The sequence below is a fragment of the Lytechinus pictus genome, chromosome 14 (genome assembly GCF_037042905.1).
Source record: "Lytechinus pictus isolate F3 Inbred chromosome 14, Lp3.0, whole genome shotgun sequence".
Taxonomy (NCBI): Eukaryota; Metazoa; Echinodermata; class Echinoidea; order Temnopleuroida; family Toxopneustidae; genus Lytechinus; species Lytechinus pictus.
Window position 1 is genome coordinate 18,348,604 of NC_087258.1, and position 22,013 is coordinate 18,370,616.

General features: G+C 35.0%; 1 protein-coding gene across 2 annotated transcripts; it reads left to right on the plus strand.

The window, feature by feature from the left end:
• Positions 1 to 1,518: 1,518 nt before the first annotated feature.
• Positions 1,519 to 15,530, plus strand: LOC129276531 (leucine-rich repeat-containing protein 23-like). 2 transcript variants are annotated; one of them, XM_064109058.1, is made up of 9 exons: positions 1,698 to 1,921; positions 4,295 to 4,407; positions 4,805 to 4,979; positions 5,849 to 5,927; positions 6,277 to 6,407; positions 8,942 to 9,155; positions 10,266 to 10,423; positions 12,055 to 12,113; positions 13,918 to 15,530. In XM_064109058.1, the coding sequence occupies exons 1-8, from the start codon at positions 1,799 to 1,801 to the stop codon at positions 12,070 to 12,072; spliced, it is 1,011 nt and encodes a 336-aa protein (XP_063965128.1). In that variant the 5' UTR covers positions 1,698 to 1,798; the 3' UTR covers positions 12,073 to 12,113; positions 13,918 to 15,530. The 2 variants fall into 2 exon arrangements, with proteins under 2 accessions (XP_063965127.1, XP_063965128.1); XM_064109057.1 differs by lacking the exon at positions 12,055 to 12,113 and having other exon boundaries at positions 1,519 to 1,921.
• Positions 15,531 to 22,013: the final 6,483 nt, after the last annotated feature.

The following is a 22,013-nucleotide window of genomic DNA, read 5'->3' on the forward strand; positions in this document are numbered from 1 at the left end:
ACTGCACTCGACATCAGCACACTCGTTTGTACCCCGCACCGTACCCGTACCCGGCCGGCCGGGTTGGGCTTCACATGCACACATATCGTTCAACTACATGTACACGGTCGTGTGTTGCTGCCCTCTACGTTTGAAGATGTAACAGCACGATATCGTGGTCTTAAAATCCAAGATGGCGGATTAGGGAAAAGCCGTTGACTGATGATAACGATGTCCAAAAACCCCCAAAATTATCGATGAAATATCATTTCACCGTGAAATAATGCTAATAATATGAAAGGTGAGGATGTATGCATGCAAAATGGGTGTGTAAAAATATTTTATGCACCCGCATAGATCCGATTAGAACGGATTTTATTGTGTTGTTGGTACAGTAGCAGATACAAATTTTGACCAGTGCGAGTGTGCGTGTTGTGATTTTGCTATTGAATGTGTAAACGGAATTGTCACTTTTCCATGTGTACAAAGTCTATGGGGAAACGGAATTTCCGTTTTCTGACATGCTGAAATGGAATTTGAGATTTTCTGAAACGGAAAAGGCAATTTTTTGAAACGGAAAATCACTGTCCCTAATAAAGCAATATGCCCACCATTTTTCCAAATATCACGATCGGGAACAGCTGTATTATTTCGGCTCCAATCCCGACGTTATCGTTCGAATTCTCAGTCAAACATAGCTTCGCTTGGCTACGCCTACGCCGTAATTTTGATATAGACTGAAGTACATTGTAAGCGACCATAAGATTTGGTTGCAGCAGCTCACCCGTTTGTTTGCCGCATGTTCACACGATTTTGGTTGCTAACTTCAGTCCATATAAAAATTACGGTGAAGCCAAGCGACGTCAGCCGTGACCAGTGGGAAACTACATTAATAAAATTACTTAGCATCTTCTTTTCTGCAATGCAACTTTTTATTCATGTTAATTGTTATTGGTTAACAATAATAGTACATCGTCATGCCATGCCCATGACCTCATTGGTATTTTTTCTTTTATCGATCTCCGAACAGCGGAGGAACTGCGAGAGAGAGGTACTAGGATGCACTTAATGCACTTTTCACTTGTTTCAACTCATATTTATCACTAACCCATCATCACAAGCAGCTAGAGCATGCACTTAGCAGTCCATGCACAATCAAAATACCACCACATCCAGGGCAGCGCTGCGCGACATCTGCCCCGATAGAGATGGCGCTCACTGCACGGTTCACTGGCTCTGCATTGCACCCACACGCAATCCACACAAAACACGACTCACGAGAAATATGGTCGAAATAAATTGTTCACCACGGGTCATCCAAGATACACCCTCTAAAATGACAATCAATGAAATTCTCAATGCATCATTCAGTTATGACTAACAGCTGTTTATCACACCATTAATATGTAGAATTACAGATTTCAATGAATTATACGTACCGAATGTGACTAAAACTATGGGCTGGCTTGTCTGCTTTTTGACGTTCTCCTCTTTTTCAATCCACTCGTTTGGTACTCGTTCACGATTATTTTTTGACTCGGATCGATATCGAACGAGCCTAATCCGATCACGTTTAGAGATTCAGAAATTAAAGATTTAATCTTCTTTTTTATACAAGGATTTTTACTCTAAATTTTTTTGATTAAAATTATTTTAAAAAGATTTTTCTAATGATGTAGTTTATAAATAGAACAATCATAAGGAAAACATTATTTCAACCTCGTACACTCAAGCTGTGCAGTTTCCAAAGCAACGCTGCTATCTCTGTGAGATTAATACACAAAATCACAAATTTAGGACGAATTTGAGAGATTTTAAAATGTCAGATTACGACGATCAAGAGTACGACGAGGATCAAGAAGGGGTTGATGAACCTGAGATCGGCCAAGAAGAAGGAGGGGATGAAGAAGAAGGAAATGAACAAGAACAGGAAGAAGAAGAGGTAGGCCTACCGGTACGGTGCGACGAGTGCGATTACTAGCAAAATTTATACGGGAAAGTCTGGGTGGGATCTCCAATCAATGCCGCTAGTCGTAGTCGTCGTAGACCAAAAGCTTCGGTCTCTGTTATGTTGGTTGTTCCGCTGAACTCCGTTGGCTCCACTCACCAAATACAGAGTCTCAGAGACCAAAGTTCTAGCGCGATCTGTACAGGGGACTCAATGGCCATATGTTTATGTATTATTACGTTCGGATAAAACAGGGAAGTGAAGTTGCGCGACAGCCGAAGTAAGTCACTGTTTTTTCCCCTAGGCCCTAATTTAAGTTTATTTTTCCCCGTTTTTGTGCATTTCACTCAGGCCAAAACAGAATAATAATCTTTATTTTTGTACAGTTCTTTTTATGTATTTTTATGAAATAAAGACAAAAATCGATAATTAAGCCCCGTCGGGGGGGATTTTGCATTGTTAACACCCCTAATGGTGGCTGCACTATAGCTAGACAGGAATAATCGTCGTTTCTGGGGATTTATTCAACAATTTCTGACATTTTACTATCATCCCCATTCACCTTCTTCTTCTGTTGATTTCCTCCAGTCCTGGAGAACTGCGAGATCCAGTGGATACGCAGAAAAAGTGACGGTAGTGTGTTAGTGTGAGCTCGCATGTGGTATCTCATCCTCCCTTTTGCCGATTAACTGTCCACACTTCGATATGCTTTTTTACATCGAATTTATACTCTAAAGATTTATAAACTACTAGATATCAATCTTTCATATATAATCAATGAATAACTTTCAACGAAATAGATTAAAAGGTATGAAAATGGTACTTTACCGATGTTTACTTGCGACTTGGACACCAGAATCAATCCCAAAATTGCAGCCAAAATATGAGATATTTACAAACGAACGGAGAGTGCATCAACAATTTACGAATGTGATATCGATATTGCTTTCGATATTAATTAATTATGCGATCTGCTCCACATGCGAGCTAAACCGCTACGATCACAGGTAGCAGACGACATTCGATATATCGAGACATTAAAAAGTTAATAACGATAATGACGTCATTCAAGATGGCAACTTGCTAGAAAAACCGTCAGCTCAGGTGAAAATGTCTTGGATGAAAGATTTCTCGATCATCCAGAGGATTTTTATCAATAACTCCGGTCCAACGTAAAAAGCCTCTTAATGTTTATTTTGGCTAAATTTCTAAAGCCGACTTTACAAATTTACCACATTGCTATATTGTGCTGCTTCAGAATATTTCGTTTATTATCCACAACTTTGTTGAAGTTGATATCTGTTGTCTATGTATCCGCAACTTGATAAAAAAAAGTGGCCATCTGCAATGTTAAGAATATCACCAGGTTCTGGGGCTCCGCCCCAGACCAGTGGCGGCACCAAGGGGGAGGCACGGGGTAAATGTCATAAGCATCCTACTATAGCTGCAAAGTGCTCCAAAACAGCTTTTTCATCATCATCAAACTGAAAAAAGCCCCCACAAAGATACAGAAAGTAATAAAAATAAATATACAGTGCAGTGGAGTGAGTAAAGGATACCACAAAAGTGACTTGGCTGGGGATATCTGAATTTCAAAAAGAAAAAAAAAATTCAATAGCTGCTCTTTAATCCGATACCTCAATCGCAGAAAATTGTCAAGAAATAACAAAGTTCTGTTTCTTTGAAACAATGCTTGCATTTTGTTTGAAAAAACATGTTTTTGCCGGTTTCCCACCAAAGCTATCGCACTGTTAACAAAAGACTTCATGCGTGGCTGATCGTCGACAAAACAGAGTGTCCAGTCAGTATGACAGCTAGCCTGTTAAACCTCTTCATTTTTATGAAATTACTGGAATTCAAGCATTATTTCAAATTAACAGAACTTTGTTATTTCTCGATCATTTTCTGTTATTTTCTGTTATAATTAAAGTGCAGATATTGATATGATCCTTTATTAAAATTGATTTTCTTTTTGAAACTCAGACACCGCCCGGTAAGTCACTTTTTGGTATCCTTTATTAAACTTGATTTTGCTCACTCATGCGTGAATAAAGAATCATCTGCATCATTCCAGATGAAAGATGAGACTCTAGGCTTTACAATGAAAGGTAAATTGTCTATTATATTTGTGATTAAGTTATGATAAATCATCAACAAATTTTGGTTTTATTTCTTGTGGGATGCACTGTATACGTGTAACTAAATGAATAAATAGATGGATAAATGAACGAATAAATAAATAAACAAACCAAACATGACCGCACTCAGCCAATCATTTGATTAAGATGTTGAAGGGAGTTATTTAATGAAAGATGTAAGGATCGGTTAGAAATATAATCCGTTGTTATATTCTCGTTGACTTTTCAGAAAATTCCAGAGGTTCTTTTAACAGAAGAAGTGATAGCAGAGAATCTTTCTTTACTCTGCAAAACTGGAAATGGCTTAGCACATGCTTATGTCAGACTAGACGTGAAAGAGAGGTATGTTATCTGGCAATTTTTTTTTCCAGTGTGAACTGACCCATGGACAAAGCTGTTCTCTTTCCAAATATTTAATCATAATTGATATGAATGAACGTGAAAGGTAATAACATATAGGCCTACATGTAACAACATGCTTGTACTTTCAATTCAAAAAATTATCAGCACTGCATGAATGCACAATTTATTCCACAAACTTCAGAAATAATTACTATAGGTCATTATATGTACTGTATTTCATTTTGAACAAGAACAAATGAAAGCATTTCTTGTGTATTGTACCCCCCATGAAGATGCTGTAATGATAGGCCTACATAAATTGCTCAAGTGGTCATATTCTTCCTCGGATTACTAACATGTACATTTCTAAATGCATTTGTAACCCGCAACAAAACAGAGAAGTCACAGATATTAGCATCCTGAGTCGCTACATCCATCTGAGGTACATAGACCTTACACAGAACAGCCTCCGTGACATTTCACCTCTCAGCTCTCTGACGCATCTCTTGACCTTAAACTGCGACCGGAATCTTCTGACATCAGCCAAGCTAGATGAGTTACCATACTTACAGGTAAACTGAGAGATATTTATTATAAGGGGTTCAGCGGCCTTCCGACCACTGACAACTCTAGAATATCTGTAAAATCATGAAAGAGTAGAAAATGTATTTATTTTTTATACAAAATTATTCATCAAGGATAGCATGATCAGTTAAACAACTATTTTTCATCATAGTCCTTGTAAAAAACAAATGAATAAATGTTTGGTTGATGATGTTGTTGGTTCGTTTAATTTCTGAATTTATTAAGAAGCACAGTATAACACAATCAACAGCTTGGTTGGATAGCCCATTTCAGAGCTGTTAGCATAATAGCTCTATAATTCCGCTCTTCCATGGAGTACTATATTAAATTGAATACATGCACCCCCAACATGATAAACAACCTTTCTATGTGTTTTAATATTTCTTATGATGTAGAATTCGTGTAAATTGAGCTTTTTATTTGATGTTGATTGTATTTTTTGTAAATGATTGTAAAGTGTTATGCAATTCGGCTTTTCAGCCGCTATAGATACCCTTGTTGAAATAACCGTTTTAAATAAATAAATAAATACGTACAAATAATATTCAAGATTTATACCTTCTGGCTTCTGCCCAGAGTTATTTTGATAATCAACCCTTGGTCATGTATTGAACTATTATGAAGATGCTTTGGTATCTGGGTCATGTTTTATGATACTTGTTGTAATAAGAAAATAATGATTATTGTTAAAAACTACTGAAATTGTGATGTTTAATTTGCTTAAAGGATCTATCATAAAAATTGTCTTTATATTTATAAATTATAATTGACATTTGTATTACCCCTGCTTAATCTATGTACCATTCTCATTCCTTTGCCCTGACTTTTTGCTCCTTTCCTCTCTTTTTTGTTTCAGGTGGCAAGTTTTGCCAATAACAGAATACAAACGACAGACGGCATCAACCATCCGTTATTAGAATCACTGAATCTATCTTGTAAGTATAGAATGTAGCTTTATAGTTTGATTTTTGTAATGAGGTTGGTTATGTGTAACCAAATAAAAAGAGTCATGACCTAATATTTACCAAAACAATAAAGGAAACAATTTTTCATTCAAAAGAATACTGAACAGAGCATAAGATAAGTATTGTGTCTTTAGTTTTTTTATTGTAATGGATGCAGTTTATATTTAGCGACTGTAATTCCATTTAATTTGATTTAATTGAAAATAAGGAAATCAACATTATACATTAGACAAAATCTTGTTGACATTATGAAATGTCCACAAAGTGCTTTCATGTCTTGAACCGACACAAACTTTTTGTCTATTTTATTCCTTTGTAGTCAATGATATCAGTTTGGTGAGCGGTCTTCAGCCGTCAAAGCTGAGCAAGCTTCACACGTTGGAATTACGGGGAAACAAATTAACAAGCACAGAAGGAATTTACCTGCCTAACCTCAAGAATCTCTTTCTGGTAAGCAGAGAATAATTTTCCTGATATTACAGAATGCAGTTGGTAGCTTTTATGACAAAAAATGCTTAACAAATTTAGTAAGCAAAATTATTACCTAGGTAAGCACGGTTTGCAGACGACATTGTCGACCGAACTGTGTTGGCTATTTAATATTCAAGAAACCAACTGAAACCTGCATCAGTAATGTGTGTGTGTAGTATCTATAGATATATTTATTTTTAACTAACATAAATGGTGAAGATCTATGCATTTGTGTATCAGGGCTCAGTCAAAAATGTATAACTACTGTTTAAATGACTGCTAGAAGCATAAACCTATAGCCATTTTGTAAACTGTTTAACTGTATGAGGGGATGGACCAGGAGGGGGGGGGGATAAAAAAAACTTCCCCAAACTTGCTGAAAATTCACATTTCACATCTGTATATGAAATGCCCATTTACTGTCCACATTGCCTTGAAAGTATTTGAATTTGGTTGTAAAATACCGGGAAATTGAGTTTTTTTCTTTCTCTCTTTCTTGACTCAAAATGATCAACTTATACAAATTTCAATCAATGTAACTAACCATGTATTTGTAGTGGGATAGGATCACAATCTCAGGAAAACAGCACAAAATTGACTTATTCTACATATTGTCTTTATGAAAAATTGGGTTTCGAACTTTCGATACACTTTTATTTTATCTATAAGAAGACCATGTTTCATTCGATTCTTATCTCATCAATTCAAAGGTTATCAATAGCTATCTTCTATGTGTCACTCCTTAAAAGTAGACCAATTTATTGGAATAGATGAGATAGATAGAGATTATGGAGATGTTTCCATTGCAAACAATCCAAAATACATCCACAGTGATTCAAATTGAAGAATTTATCAAATTCATTGTCAATGACATACATTTATCCACATGAACATTATCTGATTGTATTTGGAAATATAAAGTCATCATTAGCTGATTCATCTGCTATTGATAGAGAGCTCATTGTCGTTACCATGGAAACATGAATGCATCAGTTGTTTCCATCTTTATCAGCAATAACAGTGGTATGTTTCTTTTTGTCATGTGCATGCTAATTTCCAAGTGAAATGTCAAAATCAGTCTCTTTCCTGTAACTCTCAAACCACCAGTGTATTGAGTAAGCCGCCCACTCGATTCGTAATCATGGAAATCACCTATTTCTGTCTTTTCTCCATTATACGTTTCCATGGTGATTATCTCGAATGAAACCGATCACAAAGGTTGTTGCACCTATCAGTGAACAATTTCTTTTTTGCTGGGATTTCCGTTTAGGAAATTGGCCCTGTCAATATTTTGTACCAATGAAACATGATGTAATAATTCAGATGTGTATTGACATATCTAGATTTCTACCTGGGAGAAACTCAGTGGAGGATGATGAGAGATAATCATTCAATTTGGAAGAGTAGGATGATAGGTCACATTAAGGCCACCGCACACCTTACGACTGTTCGCGATTCGATTTTGGAACGAATCGCATTTTGCTCATTTTCTGAAAATGTGAATGGAACATATCATTTTATTTGTGGTTAAAATTAATTGAAAGAATAATAATAGATTGCAAGCCTTTATTTTAGAGTAAAGACAAAATTAGTTTCAAATCGTAGCCAACGTACGACTGCTATGACGTCATTACGACTAGATATTAAATTTGCTTTTATTCTAAGAAGGATGATAGCATAGTCACAGATTTGAACATAGGAATTCGTACAATGATTTAGAACATTACACAGTAAAATATTCCATGTCTCAATATTAGCATCAAATTCTACTAGGTTTTATTCCAAAATCGGGTTGCAGACCAATCGTAAGGTGTGCGGTCGCCTTAAAAGTTGACTCCAACGGACAATGTTGGATAACTTCGGACCTTCTATCAAGTATCAACTCATTTCTGTTCTTTTATTTCTTTGAATATTGTAGAGTGTATTAGGAATGTTGTCAAGATATCAATATATGTATCGAGATATTGATATATTGAGCAAGATCATATTTCATCCTTTCGACTTTTTTTATTTTTGTATTTCTTGAAACCAGTGTTTTAATGTGCAGAATTCTATGATCATTCATATTTCTTAGTTATCAACATTTGATTGAACTGAATAAGGCCTACATGTAATATAATCAGACACATTGGCCTCAAGTCCTGTATAACTTAGACCACGGTCTCACTCTGACTGTGCTAAAATGATGGGAAGCCTGAAAATTCTAAATTCTTTTATCATTTATTTCTTCTGTTTACTTTGTTTCCTCGTGCTTTCATGATGAAGAAAAATATTGTAGTTTTCATTCCCTGACAGTCATGTTTGATTTGAGTGCCACATGAGTTGATAAAATGAGCACATACTAATAGAGTCATTCAGCACCTAACAGGGTAGCAGCAACTCCCATCTTCTAACATTTTTGGTCTGTCGCGGCCAGGGCTTGATCTCCCGACCTCCTGATTGTGAGGCCGATGCCCTAACAACTGAGCCAACTTACCAGTTTATATGGTGCAATGTTTTTTCTTCATCTCTAGGGGGCTAACATGATCACAAAACTGGAGGGACTGGAACGGTTAGAGCACCTCACCACCCTTCATCTCCGTGACAACCAGATCGAGTCGCTGGACGGCTTCTCCGAGTCAATGAGGAACCTACAGTATATTAATATGAGAGGAAACAATGTCAGCATCATCAAGGAGACGGCCAAGATGAAATGCCTGCCTAAGCTTCGAGCCTTGATTCTGTCAGGTAGGCAGTCTTTGTGTTGTATGAAAAAGCTCCGATAGAAGTTTTTATAGAAGCTACCTTCTCATAATGACAGAATTTATTGTTATTTTTGTTTAAAAAAATAGATCATATTTGGTAAGAGATAAATAAAGTGATTAATGATAAATGTTTCTGTGTGATGTATAATAATTCTACCCATATATGAAAAGATTGGAGAAAAACACTGTAAACAAATATAGTATTCATTATATATGTAGTTTACTTGAAAAGATTGTTATGCTGCTGTTTATCTTTTTCTTTTTTTTATGTTTTCATTTTTCTTATGGGGATGCTATATATTTGGTTATTTGAACTTTTAATGAAGTATCAGTGAAGAAAATGTAATTAACAGTCCCAACACTTCTGGAAGATTGGGATGTTAGAATTATTGTTCAATACAATTCTCATGATTGAAGCTTACCAAAGCCGTAGACAGGCTTTATAGGGCTAAATAACCGTGCTATGTGTGAATGGGCACTCGAAGCTACAGGTTGAATACACTGCCCTTACATTGCCCTTTCATACTGAAGAGAACTCTTGTAGATTTTGAGTAAACCCTTTCCCAACTCTTTCACACTCCAGAAAACCCTATGTGAATGAACTGTCAAAGAAGCAGATTAACAATGACTTCTTTTCCCACCCTTTTCACACTACAGAGAATCCATATACATTAATGTTTGAAGATGGAGATTAACAGTAAACTTCTTCCCAACTCTTTCACATCACATAAAACCCTGTGTGAATGAGCGTTCAAAGAAACAGATTAACAATGACCCCCCCCCCCCTCTTCCCACCCCATTCACACTGCAGAGAACCAATGTGCGTTAATGTTTGAAGGTGCAATAAAGCCCTTCCCAACTCTATCACACTCCTTCAAATCCGTGTGAATGAGCTTGCGAAGAAACAGATTAACAAGGACTCCCTTTCCAAACCCCTTCACACTGCAGAAAATGCATTTACGCATGAATGTTTGAAGAAAGATTAACAGTAACCCTCTTCCAACTCTTTTACTGTCCAGAATACCCTGTGTGAATGAGCTTTCAAAGAATCGTATTAACAATGTCTCCCTTTCCCACCCCCTTTACACTGTAGAGAATCCATGCGCAGATGATGATGAATACAGAATGGAGGTTCTGATCAATATTCGGAGAGTAGAACGTCTTGACAAGGATGAGTATAACGAGGAAGAGAGGCAGGAGGCAGAAGAAATCTATGAGCAGAGGAGAGCAGAAGAGCTTGCTGCTGGAGAGGTATGTTATCCCTGAACACTGCCCTGATTAAATGTCTTTGGGGGTGGTGCAAGAAATTATTTGTAATCAGTCACAATTTCTGTTGCAATTAAACGTTAAAGGCTTGCTGAGGAAGTTTGATGCTGTAGATCCATTTTCTGGCTTGCTTATAGCTATTTCTGTTGCAATTTTACAATTGATTAATCAATTGTAGCTATAGCAAACCACTTACATGTACATTCTTTTTTTAAAGAAAACAAATAATTCAGCAATCAATTGTCAATTTGCAATTAATTTCAAGAAATTGTAATTGATTTCGATGATTGCGATTGATATAGGTTTCCCAAATAAGTTTCAATTGATCACAAATTTCTTATTAGTTGTAAGATTGTTGTAAGATCTTGCGATCATAAAGTAAGGTCAAGTACTTTACAGGCTGCATGATGATCTAAATTTTCATAGGGGTCTCATTTTTGCTAGTTTTGCAATTTCACCATCGCAAAATTTTCATTTGTGTATATACTAGGTGGTTTCAAACCGCCTCGATCATAAGAATCCCTGTTAAATTACGAGAACTTTTTTAGGCTAAAAAATACCCATTAATTATTCCTGCATTCACACCGCCTCGAAACATACCCTTCGGGATAAGTTCCTCATGTTCCGAGAATGCGCAGTATGGTCTGATAAGCAGGCAAGGCGCGAGATTCAAAATCCTAGCTCAGCAGCCACCCACGGCGCCTGTGTCCAACTACACGCTGGGCTAAAAGTTCCCGTAAATTGCTTTCACATTGCCAAAATACCTGCGACCTTGGAAAAATCCCTGCAAAAGTTCTCGTAATTTTGACAAGTACCTACTATTTAGTGGGTATTTTCTTCTGGGGAGATTACGCGTAATTTGCTTTCACATTGCCTATATTACCTGGTATTTTCTGTCTTATTCAATAATAGACTTTGAAACAGAGAATAGATGAAAATATCTACATGTATATTGTTTTTGTGTAGGAAAATGGTAAAATGCAAATACAACTATTTGGGGTAATAAAAACTTTAATGAATGATATTGATAAGTTAAAAAGGAACTCTCACATATTGTCATATGACAATTTTGTGAATAAATCTGGAATGATATTCCACAAAGTTATTATTTCAATCCTGCGGTTTTAGTACTGTTGTTTTCAATTTAAAAATTCTTCAAAATGCTTAGTACAAATAGTGCCCTCTTCAGATTGCAGATATATAATGTTTATATTTGTGTTCTCTCTGCTCTGCTTGCATCAATAGTTGTTTAAATGGGTACTCCAGGCTGAAAATAATAATACATGTATCTAAACAGATTAATTAAAATTCAACAATAGAAACGCTGACAATTTCATGAAAATATGATGAAACATAACATAATTATTTCATTTTGAAATTTTGCAATATTTTTATAAAATAGTATACATTTCTCCTTGTTCATTTTTCGTATTTTATTATGTAAATCAGTAGTCCATCTTTTTTTAATATGTTATACTGTATGTATGTTTAAATCACATTAATTTCAGCTTGAAGTACCCTTTCAAGAAGTTGCTTTGATATTAAATCACAATTTCATAGAATCAAGTCATTAATTTAATTTTTTGTTATTTTCTGTTCATTTTCAATGTGCAAAGGATTCTGCAGATGAGTAACTTGCTGTAAAATGCAGCTCAAGCAGGCTTAAAAGTTTTATGTAATTCAAAGCATTCTTTTGAAGGAGAATGGTTCATTAATACATTTTTCATTTGCAAGGATATTTTTTAAGAGATACTAACCATTTTGAAGGTACCGGTATTCCATGGTTGAAATTAACATGAATAAATTATCAACAAAATGTATAAGGAGTAAAAGGGATTATTAACCATTTTTTTTTCTATTAAAAAAAAAATGTTTTATATAATTTCACTGGTTTATTTTGGATGTTTGGCTAGCCAATAAACTTACAGAATATTGAGTGAAGTGGAGAGTTTTGAAGAACTTTAAGATTGAAAACAATTGGAGTACATTTGTATAGGTCTGGTCACAAATTGCTTGCAATTGCCTTGAGTGCAAAGTGTGTGCAGCTAAAAGAAAAAAAACACAATATGCACTAGAAATGATACTTGGAACATGAAAAAACCTAAACCAATGTGTGATAATAATTTTTTCTGGCTTTACATGTAACTGTATGTGGCTATATGAGGCAATAAGCACAACAGCCAAAAAAGTGTTTTCATATTGTGTGCAATACTCTTTTCTGCTGCGTTTGGTAGTGATGGTGTCCAAAGGAAAGCTTATGACCTAGTTCAATTGATTGACTGTGCAATTGAAAATCCTTTGTAACCAATTAGTCAGCAATATATTAATATTGTCGACCCATTTTATAAAACAAATAATGTACAGGTGTAAGTTCATGATAATCGTGCCGATGCTGGCATCATGGAATTTACAACGTTGTGCAAAATTGCTTGGCTAGCAACATTCTTCTTGCACAATTGTAAAAACCTCAAATGTACTCACATACTCTTGTACATTATTTGTAATTTTGTATATTATTACTTTAATGTGCCATTCATTGTTATACTGGTATGGTATTACATCAGAAAGAAAATATTATCACTCCACTTCGTTTATGCCTTGATTATTTCACAGCACTGCACATATATTATCTGGTACATAGTGATGTCCACTAGTTTAGGCCATCTAGGCAGGATCTTGCTTTAAGACCAGAATCGATCACAATTGTTTGTTTGCAATGAGTTTTCTCTAGTCTCATTGCTATATTAGCAGTTTGATATATATCCGTAAGATAATATGATTGAGCAGGAGAATATCTAGTGAAGTTTTTATATATTTTTTTATGCAGCTTAAATAGAAAGAAACCATTATTTATTTTTGTTGGAAAGGTTGGATTTTTAAACCTTATTTTCCCTTATTTTCATTGCTGCCATCAGACAAATCTTTCTTTTATTATCTGAGGTTGTTGCCAATTTGAAGAGTCTGAAAATGAATTTCAATTTCAAAAATTCTTGGCAACACACAAAAAAATAAAGAAAAGTGAATGCACTGTCATTTTGAATTTTTTGCCCCTTCTAATTATGCAGGAGTCTTTTACATGAACTAATAGTGTTGCTACTTTCATAAAACCAATAGTCCCATCGATTAATCCCATGTTTTTATAGGATGCCCAGAACTTTATTTTTTATGATAGTTTCATGAAAATGGACCCATTCAATTCATGTCAGTTCAATTGATGGTTTATTAATGATAAAATTTAATACATGATATACAACCAAGACTCTTGATGTTGAAATTAGCACATTTATGATATAGGTCATTCATAGGCAAACATAACAAATATGTAGGAACTTCTTTGTCTCTGAATCAAGTTGAGTATAAAACTGAACCAGAAATATTGAAAGTAAAATCAGGGATTTTTATATTATACAATTATTAATTGTACATAAATTACTATCAGCTGTTCTTCTTTTTCTTTCTTTTTTTTCCCTGTAATGCAGGGAGCAGAAGAAGTCATACACTCGGATGGGGAAGATGCCTGATACGTTTCCACTTCAAAAACGAAACGTTAACACTGCTCCATGTGGGAACATACCTTTATCCGTCCAGGGAACAGTTAGATTTCATATACTATTGTTCAACTATTCGTCAAATGTTGGTGGGTAGGCAAAAGCTTGAAAAATTGCCCCCTCAATAACTTCAAGCATTCCATAGTATTGGGGACAAATTCCATTAGTACACTGACTTATGTGTACTTTAGTATTCATCTCTGACACATCTGTAAGTCTGGTAATACTATAGTCATTCAAAATTAATAATTTTTTTTTTTTTTACATAAAATGCTCAACAGTTTAGTATTCAATTCACTATTTAAGACTGGTATTCAACTGCATGAATGTCAGAATACTAAGCTAACTTTGGTATTTGCCGCTAGAAATTTGTTAAGTATTTTTGAAAATTTAAGCAGCTTTGCCCTTAATTTATCAGTAAGCTACCCTTCTCTGATTCTGATCGCCATACAATCAAACTTTCCCATGGGGCATGTTTCATAAAACTCTTCTTAATGTTACAAATGACTTTATGAATGATTAAAATATGGAAAGTCACAAACTTTCTAAATTATTTTATGTCATGTGAGAGTAGCTAAGTTGACATATTTGTTGATTAACATTTTTATGCTTCAGTACTTAAATTACAAAACCAATATTTGATTTCCTATGAGAAATCATTTGAATTATAGTCAACTTTTGTAAAAACATCAAGAAAACTATTGGCTCACATTTGGCACTTCATACTATTACCTGCAACAAACCCCAAATTTGGCCAGACTTGCTGACACTGATGAAGATGGACATTCAACTAAAACACAAAAAAAGGCATGATGACTTTACAAGACAAGATTGATTTAAGAAAGGGGTCTTAGGAGGTGATGATTTAAAATTTGCAAATGAAACAGCTCAATTTTAATTACACAAAGTCAGTGCAAGAATGAGGTCAGTTCCAAATTCACAGATTAATAAAAAAAACTTATGATTAATTCTGAACCTAGAACATACTTGAAACCTATTGTAAGTTTGTTGCAATACCCTTATAGAAGATTATTTATTAAGTGATCAAGGTCAACTGTACTTTAATTTCATTGTGTGTGAAAAAGCATTCAGATTATCAAAAACACAATTTTTGTAAATCACTCATTAAATCTGAATTCTTAAAGGTCATTGATAATGAGTATAGACTATAAATATTTGCCAAGATTTTTATCCATCTTTTGATCATTTCAAAGTAAAATACAATACATGTAAAGAAGAATATTAATTATTAACTATGTATATCACACCAACATTGCTCTGCATTGAATAAGACAAATCAGATTTTTTTCAAGAGCCCTTTTATTGCTAACTGCAAACAATAACCACCATAGTGAACTTTGGCTTTAATTATTAAAGGTATAAAAAATGCCTAAATGATTTAATCAATTTATTGCTATCAACTTTTCACAATATTTGTATATATTATATGTAAATGAGAAGCTTATATGTTTTGAATTACATTGTAAATATTTCTGTGTGTAATTTGTCGATATGTACATTTCATTAAAATATGTAGAAACATATTACATGCTTTACTCGCTTCATTTACGAATGCTATAGTGTTTTTGACCCAATATGCATGGGAAAGGTTGTAAAATAATTTTAAAAAATATGCAAAATGTTTTGAATTGTATGATTATGAATGTTTCTATTTTCCAATGGACCAAATTCACTATATATGCTGGATTTTGCAAAATATGTGGATTGGATTAAAATCTGTGGAATCAGAAATCCACAGATTTTGCCAAATTCATCTTTCAGGACAATGTGTTTCTCAGTACCAAGGGTTTGAGTCGTTACGTTTATTTTGGGGAAAAAAATGTTGAAACGTAATAAATACATGGGCAGTTACGTTTAACTTTGGCGCAAAAGATGAAAAGATGTTTTTAAAAATATATCACTGAACACCTCCCCCCCCCCCAGCTGAAAATTGCCAAAATGTTTCCTAAATTCATAATCATATCGTTTTGGAATGATTATATATATATATATATAATATATTTATATATATATAATATATAAAGGTTTTCTCTTTGAAATTTTTTTTTGCATTAAACTCAATAGCCCTGACTAAAAAAATCATTCATTTTATTCATAGAAGTTTATAACCATGGTTCATATCTCTTGCAAAATTAATTACAGAATCAGAAGACATCAACTATAGCAATTGAATATTAAGTGAGTTGACTTTCCACGAAAAGTAGCTCTTGTGTTCCAGGTTAAATATCAATGTCAAACGTTTTTTTTTGCTAAAGTGTAAGACAAGTAGATCAAAGTCGAATTTGATGAAAACGTTTGATCGAGCGTGTCCAACACGAGACCACGATTTTGCCATATAAATCAAACATGATATACATAATTAATGTTGAATGTAAGTAAGCCGGATATTTGCATGTTAATCATTCTCCATGTAGATTTCAGAAACGCTGTAAAGGCCCCACCGAGAGGTGAATTGGGTACGGCCTAATTGCTATTCAGCCCAGAAAAGCAACGGAGATGGGGGAGAAAGTTTAGTGAAAGTAAGAAAATTAGCTGAAATTAGAGAGTTGGATAGGAATAGATATAAGTATGGGGCAGACAGAAAGGGAGAGAGAGGTGGAAATAGACGTACAGAGAGAAAGGAGAGGGGGTGAAACAATAAGGAACAATGATGGAAGCTTGAAAGAGATGAGCTTTTGTATCACGAAATTTTTAAAAGCAATTTTCTCTTGTTTTGGAATCTTTATAAAAAAAAAGTTGTCTTTTATTTGTTGTATTTCTTCATGAAGAATGCGAAGGGGATGCATTATCGGGAAATAATTAGGAAAAAAATGAAATACTGTCATTGTTCGCCTTTTCATCCGATACTTTCGATTTTCATATCATTTTGCATGAAATGTGAGAACTTAGACACGGAAATGACAATAGAACTGCTGTAAGTGAAATATTCGATTTTGAGTTTACATTTATTTAGTACTTCCACTTTGACGATGCATGTAAATTGGTTTTATTTATCAAGGTGCCGCGTCCACTCAAAAGGTTTTCAGTTGACAAGGGAACATTATTTATCAACATGAATGTGTTGTCCGACAATATATCATATCTGCCAACTTTCCTTGATTCTGATTGGCTGAGAAGCATTGTTACTATGGTAACTGTCGAATAAAACAGGACTTGTCAAAGAAAACACTGTAAAAAAAAATATTGGGTAAAATTTTAACCAGCACGAGGGTAATTATGTATCCAACCAATTTGGGACAGTATTTTAACAAATGCGGGAAGCATATTGTCCAGTAAGGTTAAAAGATTGAGCAGCAATTACTTTAGAATGAGCAAAATTTTCATCGCACTGGATAAAGAAAAAATGCCCAAAAGAAATGCAAAATGACGGTTGGACACATATTTACCCTCAAAGAGCAATTTTACCCAATATTTTTTTTTAGAGTGCATACACAAATATCTAAACTGTTATTATGTGATTTTGCTGGAGGTGATATATGAGAATGCAAGAATGTAAGTTCATGTCTTGCTCATTTTAAAGTTATTGGCCTGCTTTCGGTTTTTTTTATTATTATTGTTTTTGGTTTTATAGTGTTTTCATCCGATTTTGACATTCTCTGAACAATAATTGTAAGTTGTTGTTTTTTTCCAGAGATTTGTCCCATGCAGGTCTTTACAAAGGCCCTACAGGATTACCTATACTCAGTCGATTTTCCAATTAGGATATGAAAAACTGCATATATCATATATATATATATATATATATATATAATGAGATGAGGCGAGGCCAACTCAACAGATGACACAGGACACCATTATTTGCTTTAGCTTTCGTCTTTTAATTGAGACTTCGTCAGAAGCGTCTGAAAAATATTTATTTATCTGTTCATTCATTAATTTGTCATTATGGAATATATTCAACTTGGTGATAATTCATTGATGTGCAAAACAAACTTGGATGTTGTATCTCCTTATATTTTTCAGACGCTTCTGACGAAGTCTCAATTAAAAGACGAAAGCTAAAGCAAAATAATGGTGTCCTGCGTGGTCATCTGTTGAGTTGGCCTCGCCTCATCTCATTATGTTTAATATTCACAACTCAACAGCGATTGGTAGAAGTAAACTTATCATCACACTATATATATATATATATATATATATCAAGAAAGCTAGAAGAATGGTCAAACAAATCGATTTGCTACCTCATTCCCTCCGTCAAAAATCCCATGTATTTCTCCGTTTGAAGATCGCATTTAAACAAATCGAAATAAAAGCAGTATGAATTGGTGGCAGAGCTCAAACCTCTAAACATGATATGATTTTGTCGAGCGCCAAACTGTTCATAAATCTATACCAAAGAACTTATTTTGTATATTTGTACACGTATCTGAAGATAATGATGAACAAATTATGCAGTCAAATCAAACAATTCTGTTTTTTATTGTGCCTGCACTCCCGGGTCTGCATCACTGGCGTACCTAGGATTTTCCACAGGGGGGGCAAAACCGTCCGCCCAAAAATTTGACAAGCAAAAAAAAAAAAAAAAAAAAAAAGGTCTTCGATCACAAATAAAGGATTTCGTTCCAGAAAAAAAATTGACAAGCAAAAAAAAAAAAAAAGGTCTTCGATCACAAATAAAGGATTTCGTTCCAGGAAAAATTTGACAAGCAAAAAAAAAAAAAAAAAAAAAAAAAAAAAGGTCTTCAAGCTCGTCAGGGGGGCATTAGAGGTCTTAAAGCTCGTCAGGGGGGGCAAAAAAGGTTTTTCAAGCCCGTCAGGGGGGGCAAAGATACGTTTTTGCATGGGTTGTGACTCGTCAGGGGGGACAGAGTGCCCCCCTGCCCCCCCCCCCCGTAGGTACGCTGCAGTCGGGCTGTGATTTCTTATTTCAAATGATGTGTATGCAGTTTGTGTTTTTAAGAAACATCAATTTTGTATTGAACGAACTACTATGAGAGCTATACAGTCGAAATGAGGGATACAGTACAGGTATAACGGACCCACATAAATTAGTTGTGTCGATTAAGAATATAAAACAAAGTGCATATTTGCAATAATAAATGTCATTATTACACGTGAAACGATTTCTGGTTTAAGAGACGAAAAAGGGTGATGTGAAATGAAGTTAAACGCAGACACAAAAGTAGAAGAAAAGCAAGAAAATCAACGGAAATGTTAACGATCGTATATACCATATTTATTTGTCTCAATTTACGATTATTGGGGATGATTATGAAAGATTATTATACAAATGTGGAAAAGCAAGAGAAAATGGGTATCTGTCCTCCATTATAAAAACAAACTTGCAATAATCGCGCTCGATAACCCCCGAAGCATTGGTCATGAAAAGTGCATCGCGGAATAATGTCGGTCTAGAAGCAATTATTACGTTTTAAAGTAGTGGATTTTATACTCTGTAATGTACATTTTTCTGGTTGAAATGGAGCCAATTCAGCCCATCCACCCTCTCGTTTTCTTTACTTCACTTCCTTAACATTTTGAACCATTTAATTTTTTTTCTTTATTGTCTGATTTTCAAGAAGCGATCTCCGGCTGAATTCCCCCCTTCCCCATCTCATTTCATTCTATCTAAAATTAACAATTTCAACAAGTTCCGATTAAAAAAAAAGTATAGTCCCCCCCCCCCTCACCCTCTCCCTCTGTGTGTGTGTCTCTCTCTCAGTCTATTCCCTCTTTATTTCCTTTTTCATCCATTATCCCCATCTTCTACCTCTTTCTCAATTTCTGTTTGAATACCCGAATATCTATCCTCCCCCCTTTATTTTCACACCCTTTGATAATAAATACCCTCCAAGACTACTAGTACATAAGATTTTTTTATCCCATTAAAAAATAGTTCGTAGCAAATTCATTTGCGTTCCACATTAATAATAGATAGCAAATCATCTTAATCTCTGATTTTTCCACTGATTTTTTTTTTCTTCATCTATGTTACAGACCTATATCCTGAAAATCTAGCCCCACAACTCCATGAGCCATGTTTTTATTCTATTTGGTAAATTAAATCTTTATTATTCTTCTCCGTTTATCCCCACTTGCCCCCAAAACGTGAACTAGTTGAGCCCCTGTTGGTTATATCGTCCCGGTGGATTCTCCCAACTCGTCTAGACTTACATTAAAGGACAACTCCACCCCAACAAGAAGTTTATTTGAATAAAAAGAGAAAAATCTAACAAGCATGCACGACACTGAAAACTTTATCAAAATCAGACGTAAAATAAGAAAGTTACATTCATAAAACAGTGATATGCACAACTCAGTGACATGCAAATGAGACAGACGATGATGTCCCTCACTCACTATTTCTTGTTTCTTATTGTTTGAATTATACAATATTTCATCTTTTACAGATTTGACAATAAGGACCAACTTGATTGAACCATATCGTAATTAAACAATGCCATTTCCACATGTTCACGGAGGAATTAATCGTTGTTTCACTTGACAATGGGGAGAAAATTAGAATATTTCATATTTCATGTAATAAAATACGAAAGAAATAGTGAGTGGATGACGTCATCTGTCTCCTCATTTGCATACCGACCAGGATGTGCATATAACTATTTTTTTTTAATTAAGCGAAACTTTAAAATGTAATAACTTTTTTATTTTACATCCGACTTTGATGAAATTTTCAGTGTTGTGCTTGTTGGATTTTTCTCGTTTTATTCAAATCAATTTTTTGTTGGGGCGGAGTTGTCCTTTAACGGAACAGAGCATGGGGGCTTTTTAGGAGGGCTTTTTAGCTCAGTTCCTCTCCGTATATGGTCAGATATAGGGCAGGGATAGGGGGGAAGAGATAGGAAAGATGAGAGGGAAACTCTATGCACAGATCGAGGATGATAGCAATGCCGCAGAATATGTAAATTTTGTTTTTGTCATTCATAGGCATATCCGCCCGAGCTGAATTTAGGCCAGGTTTATTTTTATGGGTTATCATCTTTTTGAACCTTCATTTTCTTTCTCCTCCCTTTTTTCTCGTCTCGCTAGATTCGAGGCGTCTTCATTTCCCGTTGGAGAGGCCACTTAGGCCCGCAACATGCATTTTTCATGTTATTTTCTCCGTTTACTGTGTATTTAGAAAAGGAGAAATGTAGATTGCCTGTTTCGAGAACATTGTTGAGGTGTTAAGTTGCATTTCGATTCAAGTGTGAAACTATCTTTTCCCCCGTGGGCTAGCACGGATCTTGAAATAAAAATCCCCGCGTTCTTCCCCTAGATTTCTCTCGAGTTTCGACAACGCAGGGAATGAATTTCAATCACAGTTGCTTCAGGGTAGGTTTACACCCCGGCTAGGTCCGGAGAGAGAGCGCACGGGAGAGAGTGGGGCGATACGCCGAGCATGCACGTCTCCGCTGGAGTGAAGATTCTCCAGGTTTTAGGCGGGAAAAAAAGGACGATGAAATTTGAGCAGACAACACTTTCCCCTTTTAATGTCTTTCATTGACTTTCTGCTCGCTTTGCATTAGAATTAAACCAATATATTTTAGCAGCCGGAGGGTGGCGAGGAATCTAAATGAGACTTTCATCCAAGTCCCCCGATGAGGTCTCTCCGACTCTGTCGTGTTTTGCGCGCGACGTTTTCTTGATCTTTGTAACGGATTAAGAAATAGAGCACGTCGCTTCCTCACTATACCTCTCTCTAATTCATATTTACTTTAACCTTAAGGGGTGGCAATAAAACAAAAGATAGGAAAATAAGGAAATATAACGACTCCCAAAAGGAGGAGAATTATAGCAGGGTTCTGCGTGTATTAAGGTTAATCGAATTGGCCTTAATCATTCATCTTCCACGAGATATGATATTCTTATTTTCTTGAAGGAACTTTTCAGGGAAGCATGAAAATCTCCAAGTATGGGAGTATTGGGTTGTCTCACCCGTCTTTTTGTTTGTGTTAAATAAACAAAAAAGGAAAATAGAAGAATTAGAACAGCAAATCTGCGGACTAGGGCTTCAGTTTATTACCAAAAAATTGACACAATTTCCAATAACATTTCGGTCGCTA

Coding starts and splice junctions, on each gene's coding strand:
- LOC129276531 (XM_064109057.1), top strand. CDS start 1,799: ATGTCAGATTACGACGATCAAGAGTACGACGAGGATCAAGAAGGGGTT. Junction 4,408..4,804: donor AGACTAGACGTGAAAGAGAG/GTATGTTATCTG, acceptor GCAACAAAACAG/AGAAGTCACAGATATTAGCA. Junction 6,408..8,941: donor ACCTCAAGAATCTCTTTCTG/GTAAGCAGAGAA, acceptor CTTCATCTCTAG/GGGGCTAACATGATCACAAA.